General features: G+C 44.9%; 1 protein-coding gene across 4 annotated transcripts in view; it reads right to left on the minus strand.

Moving 5' to 3' along the window:
* LOC147423751 (protein HESO1-like) overlaps positions 1-11,112 on the minus strand; it is a 60,015-nt gene extending 48,903 nt beyond the window's left edge. The window contains exons 1-3 of one of the 4 annotated variants that reach the window (XM_086501044.1): positions 10,947-11,112; positions 10,540-10,819; positions 10,254-10,448 (exon numbers count right to left, since the gene is read on the minus strand). In XM_086501044.1, the coding sequence (XP_086357170.1) occupies positions 10,254-10,448; positions 10,540-10,543 (199 nt within the window). In that variant the 5' untranslated portion in view covers positions 10,544-10,819; positions 10,947-11,112. The remainder of the gene's footprint in view (positions 1-10,253; positions 10,449-10,539; positions 10,820-10,946) is intronic. The other 3 variants (XM_086501042.1, XM_086501043.1, XM_086501041.1) reach the window with 3 other exon arrangements.
* Between the last annotated feature and the right edge of the window lie 2,921 nt (positions 11,113-14,033).

Consider the following 14,033-nt stretch of genomic DNA (forward strand, 5'->3'; position numbering starts at 1 on the left):
CTGTAATTACTGTTTTTGCGCAAGAAACAAGGGGTCTATGCTATTGGAAACAACTCGGAGCTTGGGAAACTGTCGAGGGCAAGTTTTGGAGCCGTTATGCTGCTGAAATTTTGCCTACACATGTGCCATCAGCTGGATGCACATGAAAGTCTCAAGGACTTGGGTTTTGTAGCTTATTCCTCATTCTTGAAGAGTAATAAAGAAATACCGAAAGGGGCGCCTACCGGTGGGGCCTACAAGTGTCACTGTCTGCTTGGGAGCATTCTAGCTTCCTGGCCGTGCTTTTGTTTTGAAGTGTAATTCCATTCCCAATTACAGGTTCTGTTTGAGTCATTGCTTTGTGTCGTAAAGTCAAGTGTTAAAGAATTGGGTGAAAGCTAAAGTCCACCGCCCTACGCGCCGGTTTCAATTATCGCCAGAAGACTCCCATGTGCACACATTTTTCCGAATTGGTACATCAAACATGGCACCTCATTGCCTAGCCTTTTGCAATAGATAAGCCAACGCCAGAAGATCAGTCTAGCGTTTCGCAACACAACAGCCTAGCGTTTTTGCTTCTATTCGCAAGCCATCAGCCAAGAACAGCCATCCAGCCAAGCGTCTTCAGTGTTCAGCCCATCTTCTCGCCGGGATCATGGTGGATCTACTAACGCTACCACCTCAGCTGCAACCCAGTACTTCAGCGGCTCGTTGAGCCTCTTCTCGGCCGCATTGAGTGCTCCCATCGATGTCCATCATAGGCTCCATCATCATCTGCATTTTCAGCCCTGCTTTGCGTCATAGATCTGGTGCATTTTGCGTGCCAGATCTGCGTTTTTGCAGCCAGCTTTCAGCCTCACATCACAGCGCAAATCAGCCCCACATCTACCCCTTGGTGGCCATCAGCCCCCTCATCCGAGACGGATCCAAACGCGCATCAAATCAGCCCGGAAATGCTTCATCTTAAGAGTTACAACGGCGACATTCCCCACTTGAGTCAGTAGAGTCTGCATTGAGGTATTGCATGCATGAACATTCCAGTTACGCAATCAAAAGCAAATATCACATCGGCAACGGTGTGGGGGGCCCTTGAGAGAATTGATTGGAACCCCATCGGGTCTCTCTCTCTCTCTCTCTCTCTCTCTCTCTCTCTCTCTCTCTCTCTCTCCCCACATCTCTACCTCATTCTCTCTCTACAAGGAAATAAAAGGAACCATCATTCGTGCTAAGTAGCACACATTCAAGCAAGAAAATAAGTCAAGATTTGTGGAAGTGTAAAGTCTAGATATTGTCACCATTTCAATTCCATTGCACCTGACATTGGTATCATAGCCCATCAATTTGGAGTCAAAAATTTCCAATCCGAGACAACCACTGCGGGAGTTCACAGGCATTGAAACGAAAGAGGAGAAAGGATCTCCTCGCTACACAGACCGCCTACACATACGCGTCGGACGAACCACCCAACCATAGCCACCATCCGGAGGCTCCCCCGTGCTGGGGCCAGCGTCCGAGGACGTAGGCGTGCACCTTTAAAACCAAGCGTCCCATACCACCCGGCCTCACCTCCTCGAGGTGACCTCGAGCACTCCTAGCCTCGCAGGCTAACCACTGGCACTCTGCCAATGGCCGTCGATAACTGCAAATGAGGCCTTGGCCTCCCTTTTATAATAATGGCCGGCCACACTAGCCATGTTCACACTACGGCCGCCCGGACGCTGGACACCCATCCTGACGGCATCTGGGCTAGATCCCCTCTCCTGTGAGCGGGACATAACATACCACTTCCCCCCTTAAGAACCATTGATGTCCTCATCAATGAAGTGGGGATATTGAGTCTTCAGAGCTCTAACGGGTTTCTAAGTAGCAAACCTTTCAGATTGACCCTTCCATTTAATTAAGGTACTCGTCATAAAGCCTTTTGACGCGAATGACGGGTACGATGATCTAAAACTGCTTCTGGTTCTCGAGAAATATACTCAGTTTCCATATCTTGCCATACATTTTCCTCAATAGGCACAACGTCGGCTTCGCCCAATTTCACTTTAAGGCGGCTGACATGAAACACTGGATGTACACCAACATCCGAAGGAAGAGCCAGTTTGTAAGCAACTTGGCCAATTTTCTTTGTGATCAAGAATGGACCACAATATCTAGCTGAAAGCTTATAATGCTTTCCCGTCCGCATAGTCTTGGAATCCTTGGGTATCTTCAGATAGACCCATTGTCCCACATCTAGAGTCCTTGGAGATCTCTTTTGATTAGCATAAGTAGTGACTCGATCACGAGCCGTTCTTATACTATCCTTAGCCAATTCGAGCATTTCCTGCATGTCATACAGGAAATCACAAGCTTGGCGTTCCTTGACTTTCTCTAAGCCAATAGCAATTGGGGATTTAGGCTCAAATCCATACATCAGCATGAACGGGCTAAATCCAGTAGCAGAATGCTTGCTACTGTTATAGGCAAATTCTAATTGTGGAAGATACCTTTCCCAATCAGACTGCATGTGAGAGACATAGGCTCTCAACATGTCCTCTAACGTTTGATTCATCCTCTCAATTTGTCCATCGGACTCAGGATGGTCAGAAGACGACATACTCAACCTCGTCTGAAGGTGAGCAAAGACATCTCGCCAAAATCGGCCAATGAACTCAGTATCTCGATCACTGACGATATCTTCTGGGAGACCATACAACTTATAAAGCTGATCGACAAATAAAACCGCCAACTCATGGCTTTTTACTGTCGACTTCGTTGGTATAAACTTCGCCATTTTTGTGAGTCTATCGACCACAACCCAAATAGCGTCATTGCCCCGACTAGTATTTGGCAAACCAACAATGAAGTCCATGGAAATACTCTGCCACTTGGCATCTGGGATTTCCAATGGATGTAGCAGGCCAGCTTTCCTAAGGTGCTCTGCCTTATTGACCTGACACTGAGCGCATCTCTTCAAATAGCTCTCTATGTAAGAGCGCATCCTTGGCCAATAGAAATATCGCTTGACCAAAGCCAAAGTTCTCTGGATGCCTGGGTGCCCAGGGCTAGGAACATCGTGGCATTCGCACAAAATCCTTTGTCGAATCTCATCGATTTCCGGCACGCAGACTTTATCATTTCTGAACAATAGTCCGCCTCTAATGGAATATTGTCGTTGTCTCGTCTCTCCAGCACGACTCACTTGGGTCTCCCGACCACCCAAGCCTGTATGCGAGTCATGCCCCGCTTCGACCTCGTTCCATATCTTGCCAAAATGGCCATCAGAATGACATAGCCCTCGGAGAGAGGGATAGAAATCCGTCGAGATTTCAGCCATAGACAAGGCATTAACTTCAGGAATCCTGTTGAGTGCATCGGCAACTCGATTGCTGGATCCTTTTCTATAACGGATCTCAAAGTCAAACTCTTGCATAAGCTCAACCATCTAGCCTTCCGGCCTCTGAGATTACCCTGATCACAGATATAGCGCAAGGAGTGATGATCTGTCCATGTAACAAACGTAGAGCCATACAAGTAGTGCCGCCATTTCCTCAGGGCATGGACTACGGCGTAAAGCTCCTTCTCATAGGTTGGATAACGCATCTCAGCGTTAGAAAGTTTCTTACTTTCAAAAGCAACAAGACGTCCATCCTCGTATAATGCCGCACCAATAGCATAATCACTAGCATCCGTTTCAGCCACAAACGGTTTGCTAGGATCCACAATGTGTAATATTGGCGCAGTAGTCACCAAGTGCTTTAGTGTCCAAAAGCTCTCGTCGAGACGCTCATTCCAGACAACAGGGGGATTACCCTTAGCATGAGGATCCGAAGTCTTTGGCCCTTTCACCCCCCCCTTTTAAAAGTTGCGTAAGCGGAGCAACAACTTTAGAGTAATCCTTGATAAACTTACGAAAGAATCCAGTAAAGCCTAAAAAGGACTTTACGTGGCGCACATTCTTCAGAATGGGCCAATTTCGCACTTTATCCAATTTTTCAAGGTCGACACGAATCCCATCGCAAGTAATGATGTGACCCAAGTACAGAAGCTCTTTCTTAAAGAATTCGCACTTAGAAGCCTTAGCATAAAGCTTCTCAGTTCTCAGTACTTCGAGAACAATGCGTATATGCACTAGGTGCTCATACAAACTTCGGCTGTAGATCAAGATATCATCGAGAAATACAACAACGAAGTTGCCTAAAAATGGTCTCAACAGATCATCCATCATCTGCTGAAACATAGCTGGAGCATTGGTCAAACCAAAAGGCAAGACCAAAAACTCGTAGTGACCGTAAAGAGTATGGAAGCCGTATCTGATGATAGCCTAATCGCAGGTCTATCTTTGTAAAATACAACGCTCCATGGAGCCGATCTATCAAATCGTCCATGCGCAAGAGCGGATACTTGTTCTTGACAGTGAGCTTATTCAATCCCTTGTAATCCACGCAAAAGCGCAGTGTTATCCTTCTTTCGAGAAAGTAGCACTGGCACTTCCCACGGGGATTTACTAGGCCGAACAAAACCCCTGTCGAGATAATCCTTCAGCTATCGCTGAATCTCGTCCTCCTTGGTTTTACTACACCGATAGGGTTGCTTTGAGAAGGGCTGACTACCAGCCACCAACTCAATGCCATGATCTACTCCTCTCGAAGGCGGCAAGCCAGGAGGTAGATCATCAGGAAAAACATCCTTGAAATCAATCATGATTTCTCGGAGAAGGTTGGATTCGTCGGAATCCCCAAATTCAACAGAAGAACACAAAACATTTTTATGAAATTCAATAACAGAAGTACCAAGCACTAATGAATCAAACCAAGCAAATGGTACACATTGATAAAAGTCAACATCAGAAGACTTTATTTCTTTATACATTTCCAAAGCAGTAACAACTGGTATTGCAAAACCATTATTTACAGACATCTGATTACAAAGCGACACAGATACACGAGGCATGTTCTGCTTAACAAAAACAAGAGAGTTATGTACATAGTCTATATACAATGAGTTTTGTTTACCATAAAACCATGGAATTCCTAAAATAACATCTGCTCTGTCCAGGCGCATGATGTGGAAATCCAGGTTCTCTTTGTAATCAGCTAGCTCGATCGACAAATCTGGAACCATCCGATTCCATACATCCGTATCCATGCCACGAGCCATCTTCACGCGATACTCATGGTCACTGTCCCGCGTCCGCAGGCTCAGTTTCTGCACCAATTTTGCATCCACAAAATTGTGTGAGCTTCCATTATCGAGGAGTACGGTCACGTCGTGCCCATTGATCTTCCCACGGAAACGGAGAAGATCGTGCTTATCAAACACTTGGTGCTAAAGGTACAATTAGTGCATGAACTGTGCGCTAAATGATGGATTTCAACTTGAATAATATCAGAGTTACCTGAGATCTCGTGAATCTGAACCGAAGGACGACCTTGCGGTTTCTGTGTCTTCTTCTTCTTGGGGCAATCCTTAATCTGGTGACCCATCTGGCCACATCCGAAGCAAGCCCCCTTCTTCACTGCATCAGCAACTAAAGCATTTCTGGCTTTCTTCTTCTCCTGAGAAGATCTCGGCGATGATTTGGACTTATGTTGGAATCGGGGTCGCTTCCTCGAAGCACCCTCACCGGATTGATGGTCTACAGTTCTTTTCTTCTCATAGTTCGCTCCATTTATCAAATGGAACGTCCTGGCCTTTGCCACTGCATCCTCGACATCAGTCAGGGCTTTGTCCTTGATTAAGGCCCAACGGTAATCCTCATGCAATCCCAGCAGGTACATGTGCACAGCGTGCATAGAATCCACCTTGCAGAAGGTGAGCGCCTCTTTGAAAGCTGTCGTATATTTATCACAAGACAGAGTTTTCATCGAAAGACTCTGTAGTTTGGCATAAGCTTTAAAAGGGTCCATTTTAGCGAAATCCCTCTTGAATTTCACACAAAAATCAGCCCACGTCGTAGGCTTCTCTGTCATGTCGCGCCACCAGTGCAGCCAATTATTTACGGCCAGTTCCGTACACTCCTTCTCTTCCCCTAAGAAATTTGTAGTTTTGTACGGAATCGTGGCAGTCGGACCACCCTGTGAACGTCCAAAAGCAGCAATCTGCGTCCGCAATTGCTGGAGATGGGTTTCGCCCTCGAAAATACGCGCACTCGTCGACTGAGCAATATTTTCGAGAGAGTAGAGTCAAGAACTTAGCCCCTGCACGACCCCTTCAAGAGAGGCCAAGCGAATGTTCGTTTGAACGTTCGCGTTTTCCAGAGTGGTAACACGCTGGTCGAAACTCTGGAAAGTACTTGTAATCCATGTATAGAGAGCATGCGTGAATGGAATTTGGATATTACCTGGCGCGTCGTCACGCTGCACATCTGAGCTACACGAATCCATGGCGAAGTGCGTGAAAAACTGGAATTTCCACGCAAAACCGGGCCTTTTCTGTACTTTTCGGTCGCGAAAAGTTGAAGTTCGAGGAGCTCTACGCGTCGGAGTAAGCGTCTGAAGGCGAGCAGGTAATGGCGGGGGCGCGAGAGCGCGAGCAGATGGGAGAGAGTAGACTCGATAGAGGAGCTGAAGAGGAAAAATGAAGTTCTCTGTAACTTACAAGTCTCTGTAAGTGAGTTTTTTAATAAAGTCAGGTTTCATACCATACTTTAAAAAACTTAAGTGTAAAAGGGCCACTTAATAAAGCACCCAATACATAGCGTTAAAAAAAACTTCAACGCAGGCTGAGAAAAAAAATCGAGCACCCATCTGCCTGCGAATGACGCGTGGAGAGGAAAATCGCACCCCCCCCGGCTCGTGGGTACGCGTGCCCAGCACACGCCAGAGGCTCCACTCTAGAGCCAACGCTTAGCAAATTGTCCACGATGGATTTGTCCTCTCAGAGAAAAAGCAACGCTGGGCTTTTGTGAAAGTTGCACACCCACACTGGGTGTGCTCAACCCCTTCAGGTGCCCAATTACCAGAGAAAGCACGTGCTCTCTCTCTCTCTCTCTCTCTCTCTCTCTCTCTCTCTCTCTCTCTCTCTCTCTCTCTCTCTCTCTCTCTCTATGCTTCGCACAGAGAACTTGACAGAGAGATTTGAAAGTATACCATATGCTGAATTTTAATCTAAAGCAGCAAGTTAATGATAAATACATTGATTTTCATTGAAAACCAGTAAATTCAATAAGAATCCTCTGATTTTTAGCACTCCCACCTGTTAAATTGCTGAATTTTGTCAAAAATCAGAAAAAAACACATTAAGTTTCACCTGCAAACATACTCATGAGAAGAAAAACGCACAATTTCAGCGGTTAATTACTAAAAATTATGCAAACTCGAGGTTCCCCGACTCGAACTGATCCGTAGGTGTGCACACAGTCCCTCGTGCAGCCAAGCCGGCTCTGATACCATGAAACGAAAGAGGAGAAAGGATCTCCCGGCTACACAGACCGCCTACAGATACGCGTCGGACGAACCACCCGACCATAGCCACCATCCGAGGGCGTAGGCATGCACCTGTAAGACCGAGCGTCCCATACCACCCGGCCTCACCTCCTCGAGGTCACCTCGCGCACTCCTAGCCTCACGGGCTAACCACTGGCACTTTGCCAGTGGGGAGGCCTTGGCCTCCCTTTTATAATAATGGCTGGCCACACTGGCCGTGTTCACACTACGTCCACCCGGACACTGGACGCCCATCCCAGATGCCGCCCCTCTTCAATGAGCGGGACATAGCAGGCATCGTGAGCCTACATTCACAGCCACATAGGCTGGCCAGTAGCCTTCAAAGTTCGTGGGTTTGCATATCCAACCATTCGTTCGACGCGCAACCATCCGTGTTTGGGCAGCAAAGGCTGGAGGGTAACCAAGGGAATTGTTGATCCAAGAGGCAGTCCATTGGTTGCAAGTAGCTGTACCATCACCATCCTTGTCTTTTGGACATTTCCACATCCCTTGAGGGAGCCTCTCTCAAATGTAGCCGTGGAGAACATCATCTAGAAGGCCATTCGAGACCATCTTATGGCATATGTAACAAAACTACTGACGTGTCGACCTACTGAAGAACGGAGCTACCGGCCGAGGGGCCTAAACCCTAAGAAGAACAAGTAACAGAAGAAGTGTCACAAAGTGATGACGTGGTTGCCCGAGAGCAGAAACCCTAACCCTAATTTCTGCCAGAAACCCTAATTGCTGAAACCCTAATTTTGGAAACCCTAACCCTAAAACCTGCAAACCCTAATTTTGCTGCCAAAACCCTAACCCTAACCCTAAGGGCAGATTTCCATGTTTTGCATTGGCTGATGACGTGGCAGGCTGCACGGATTTCCGTGATTTACGCTAGCAGCTTTTTGGCTTTGCTTTTGGACCAGATGCTTTTAAGTTTGAAGGCTTTTCACTGTAATTGCTTTTTTAGGCCAAGGGCCTTTAAATATGAGGCTAGGGCTCATTCTCTGGCATGCTTCCTGGAGAAGGTGCAGAGTCTGGAGTACCAGCTTGTACTTTGATGATGCAATATAAAGAGATACCAAAAGGGACGCCAAGGTTTGGGGCCAATACTCTCTGGGGTGGAATTCCGCCACTCCGTGTCGCATGTCGTCTCTCTTTCAATTCAATTGTTATAAGTGCTAAAATTCTGTTCTGGCACGTGGTGCCCTCCTTGTGACAGCATGCATGGAGTTCGGTACCCGTACCTCACCCTAAGCAAGAGGGGATGTCACGTAAACATGGCTCTGTGTGCCACGTGGACTATAATGGGAAGGCACCACGTGCCAACAGAAACGAACAGCCGGAACAAACTTTTAAACACTTTAATAACAACTAAATTGAAAGAGAGAGAGAGAGAGAGAGACGACACACGAGACGCGGAGTGGCAGAGTTCCACACCAAGAGAGCACTCGCCCCAAACCCTGGCGACACTTTCAATATTTCTTTAAATTACTTAAACTCACTACAACACAGGTACTCCTTGCTCTAGATTTTCCACATGGGAAAATCCAGAGAATGAGCCCTTGGCACATATTTAAAGGCCCTTGGCCCTCTAAAAGCAATACATGAAAAGTTACAAGTATAAAAGCTCTTGATCTCCCACAAGCTAGCGTAGGAAGGTTGTCCGTACAATCTGCCACATCATCTGTTGTCAACATGATTCGCGGAAATCCGTATAGTGCCACATGACATCGAGGGGCCCAAAACCTAAGTAAAGCAAGACACTACACATATCACACACGCTCAGAAATTGCGTGAAGACATGATGATGTGGCATGCTCTACGGACGCCTATGATTTGTGCTGACATTATTACAAGCTTGGACACTCCAAGCGAGAAATCAATAGCAACACACGAACAGAAACTGCAAATAGTTAAGCTGAACTTGAATAGAGAGAGGAGAGTCAACATAGCATAGCAGAGTTCCGAGCCAAGACGCATTGGCCCAAAGACTGGCACCCCTTTCGGTATTTCTTTATTATTGCTCTCTGCAAAGTACGGCTCCCAAGGGTCCAACTCTCTCTAAGACTCTACGTCCAGATGCTCTTCGACAAAGTGGGACACTTGCTTTTGGAGCAGATGCTTTTAGAACTGTTGCTTTTCATGTAAACTGCTTTTGGATGACCACGGGCCTTTAAATACCTGTTGTGGGCTCTCTCTCTCTCTCTCTCTCTCTCTCTCTCTCTCTCTCTCTCTCTCTCTCTCTCTCTCTCTCTCTCTCTCTGTGTGTGTGTGTGTGTGTGTTTGAAGTGCTAAAGTCTATTCCAATTCTATTCTTTTTAGTTGGTACGTCGTACCCGTCAATTACAAAAGTACCCGTCTTGGTTGGTCCAGCAGATATTCCCTTTCACGATGCTCTAGTCATTCTCGTAGAAAGACCCACTAGGAATGGCCATTCTAGGATGGTCCAAGGGATATTCCCTCTCCAATGCTCAAATCATCCTCTGTTAATAATGCATCTGAAATATATCCCCTAACTTATGAATCTAGTTATTCTGATAATTCATCGTTTAAATTATAGTTTTTAAGCTATAGCTAATTTAGTAGCACACGCTATGTATCATTCTAATTATATATTCACATACATAAAAAATATGTATGTGGATAAGTATCTTTCTATCTTCAATTATGTGTATCTGACTTTGACACTCTCTATCTCTATTTATGTGTACATGACTGGCTCTCTCAATTTCTCGTTAACAATCAATTTAAGGATCTCCCTATCTGTTGTGTAGTACATGAACCTGCATGTGTATGTGTGTGTGTGTGGTTGCATACGTCACATGCATGCAGCACACACTCAACCAATATAATACATTGTACCTGACAGCTTGTCTCTAGCAAGGCCGTTAACAAAATCCACAGCAGTTTTTCTAGCTTGATAATCTTGAGGTGTGGGCTGTAGATCCCTGTAGACATCTTCAAATTCGCGCTCTAGCCCATCCAGCTGCTTCTTTGATGGATCGGATTGCAATTTAGTTAAACTTAACTCCAATGCTAATGCCTTCTGTTGAAGAGCTGTAAGAGAACAAAATCATGTAGCATCACAGCTAAGAAACCATGGCAGGACATGCGAACCAAGATGAGGCGATTTCTCTTTCACACGCACCCATTGCCTTGAAATGATCGATCTCCGAGTCACTCGACTATCATGCACTGTTGAACACCGCATACAATTCGGATGTCAGATACAAATTTGACATGCAACCGCTGTGCCGCAAACCCCAACTTTATTCCAATGTCGTAAATTATAAGTCTCTTCTAAGACCAAAAGCTTTAAATAATCTTTGTAAACCCAGCTGTTGCTTCTCTATGCCGGAACTCAGAATTTCAAAATGGAGAACAAGATGCAAAACGCAAGCAAATGCTGGGACTCCTGCAAAGTCTGCCTGTACAGAAGCCAAGCACTCACAACCACATTGAAGGTGTGTTTTCTATAGACAGATGCAGAAAGACAAATCTCTTGTACAGAGAGTAATTAGGGCAGAGAATCGTGAGGCGTAGAGATAACCGTACCTGTGTGCCTCTCCAAGCATGTAAGTAATGATTACGCCGCCGCTAATACTGGCAATCTCATGCGTCGTCTTTGGGCAGGCAATGGCATTGCTCGCCTAAAATAACAAACTAAGAACATATAGAACATAACAGCACATACGTAGAGTGGCATCAAGTACCTAGCACTGAAGTAATAATTATGAATGCACCTTGTGCATCTTTACTTTAGTCCTAATAAATAAGTGATGCCATACTATATATGTCCTCGTTCACATTCGGGATCTTGGAGTGAACCACTTGGCCCAAACTCAATTGTTGGATGCTTGATATTTGGGTCGTAGAACCACTATAAATAGTGTAGAGTTTAATTTTATAAGTTTTACAAAGCGTGAACACTCCTTCTATGATGAGCTATGCTCATGCATGGCAAAAGCACGTTACGTTCCAGCTATGGAGACCCCGTTACAGCAACCGCACGCCTACGCCCTCTCAAAGTTCAATTCGTGTTTGACGAGTACTTTTACGGTGCCTTCCTTTGTAGCTTCTCTCCAACCCTAGTAGAAATTCTGGGTTGGGCAAGTTACGGTTATGTTGTTGTTAACATGGAGCATGGCCCCAGTGACACCTCTGCAACATTGTCGTGCATGCAAGCTCTCGCCTATGCAAGTGTTCCTGCCATTCTGCGTATTGCAACCAACGCTCCTATACTTATAAAGAAGGCCATGGACTTGGGCCCTCTCAAAGCTCGTTGGTGAGTACCTCTATGGCACCTTCCTTTATAGCTTATCTCCAACCCTAGCAAAAAATTTGGGATGGACAGGTTATAATTATGTTGTTATTGACATGGAGCACGACCTGAGTGGCAACCAACGCTCCTATACTTATAAAGAAGGCCATGGACTTGGGCCTTCTCAAAGCTCGTTGGTGAGTACCTCTATGGCACCTTCCTTTATAGCTTATCTCCAACCCTAGCAAAAAATTTGGGATGGGCAGGTTATAATTATGTTGTATTGACATGGAGCACGACCTGAGTGACACCTTCGCAGCATTGCCGCACATGCAAGCCCTTGCCTCTGCAGGTGTTGTTACAAAGGTTACAATTATGTTGTTATTGACTTGGAGCACGGCCCAGGTGACATCTTCACAACATTGTCATGCATGCAAGCTCTCATCTTTGGAGGTGTTCCTATCATTCTGTGTATTGCAGCCAACGATCATGTACTTATAAAGAAGGCCATGGACTTGAGCCCATGATTGAGACACCTTGTGATGTAGAGAAGGCTATTGCTTCTTGCCGGTACCCTCCACATGGTAATTCTGGGGTTGCATATCCTATTATGCATGCATCCATGTATGGCATTGACACCAGCTATCTCCAGATGTGCGATAATGAAGAGTTTCTGAGGATTTTGCATATTGAATCTGCAAAGGCGGTTGACCACATACCGGACATTGCTTAAGGAGAGTCAAGGATTTGCAAAACGAGCTTGAGCATGAGGCTAACAAAAGTAAGCATTCATACTCACTCTTCCTCCTTGGAGAGAGAATCAAAGATCTACAAAACGAGCTTGAACATGAGGCTAAGTTGAAAGAAGAGGAACAACACAAAATAATTGGTGATGCTGGACATGATAGCATAATTGAATGCAACAATTGACATGATGAAAAGCTATCATAGCAGAGATAATGAAGCAATAGTGATAATAAATTATTGCTATAAGTCAGGGGCCCTTGGAGTAACGTGTTGTGCTTGGCAATTCTTTGTTTTATATGCATGCCAACTTTAATGGTGCCCTTAGAAAAGCACAAAAGCATGTAGTTGGGCACATGCCAGAACTTCATGGATGCATCAGAGAGAAACTGTTGATGATGTTGCTATTGAGATGTGACAAAACTAGTGAACGGGTAGCTTCCTTTGTCATCTAGTTCAGTCATCTTCTATAATAACTCTCCCACTTTTTGATTACTATAACAAAGAAATTGACCTTGCATGCGAATGGAGCTAAAGCAATGGTAGGAGGTTGGGAGCGGGTGATGCCTCCCATGATATGCATCCTCACCTACATTGCCCAAGGCCCGAGGATTTTGACCTTGCAAGAACATTAAATCTTCCCTGCCTCTACCTGGAGCACCACAAGTGATATCACAATCAGGAGCATAATGAGATATCAGGTAATGAAATGCAGGGGACAACTGCAAGAGCTTGTACTAAAGGTCCAAAAATACAAGTAGCTAGAATTTTAGCTTACAGAGACGTGAGGATGCCTTACCACTGCTTACAAGCAAATTTATTGTTATATTTGCCTTACTATATAGTGAGCGCTATGGGACACAACTTGCCTCTTCCCAATGCTCATCAAGGAGTGAGCTATTATTGTTGCATGTCAATCGGTTCTACTCATTCGCTTGTGTTCCATAACAAAATTCGAGGCGATAACAATCACAACCATCTAACCAAGTAACCAATCGAGCTTCAAAATCTATAAAACATGTATGGCAAAGGGCGTCACCTTGGTCTCACTGCTCAAATAGTTGAAGAGAAAGCCATGAAATTGAACCATTTTACAAATTGTTATATAGGTAATCAATCGTCATATATGTTTGATAAATACACATGCACTTATTTTTTGAAAATTTGCCAATGCACTTTTGTACTTGTTTACTTCAGTACTACACGCATTGGCTAGCAACCGTCTGCAAAGAGTTGTGTGTCTAATTAACATGTACAGCTCTTGATCAACATCGAGTGTATAGTTCTCAAAACAGCATGCAGGTAAACCAAACTAAAGGAAGCAATGTGAAAAATTCTAAAACAAGAAAATGGATAAAGCATCAATGAATTGCAATAAGAAATGAAGTGCTTTACTGACGTGCAATGATGCACAGGTGCTGTTTGATTGTCCAAACTACAAGCCAATATTTGAGTCAAGCTACAAAAAAAAGCAATGTGAATAGTTAAACATTTAGTCTTGCAATGAAGCATCACAGATGAAAATGCAAAGTATACATGTAGAAGTGCCATACAAAAGTATGGTGGATAGTTGTAACTATGGTCTCTCCAAAAATTATAAGAAATGAAAGTCATGCCTTGCCCTGTAGCATTTATTT

Source organism: Adiantum capillus-veneris, chromosome 26 (genome assembly GCF_014529385.1).
Source record: "Adiantum capillus-veneris isolate H3 chromosome 26, ASM1452938v2, whole genome shotgun sequence".
NCBI lineage: Eukaryota > Viridiplantae > Streptophyta > Polypodiopsida > Polypodiales > Pteridaceae > Adiantum > Adiantum capillus-veneris.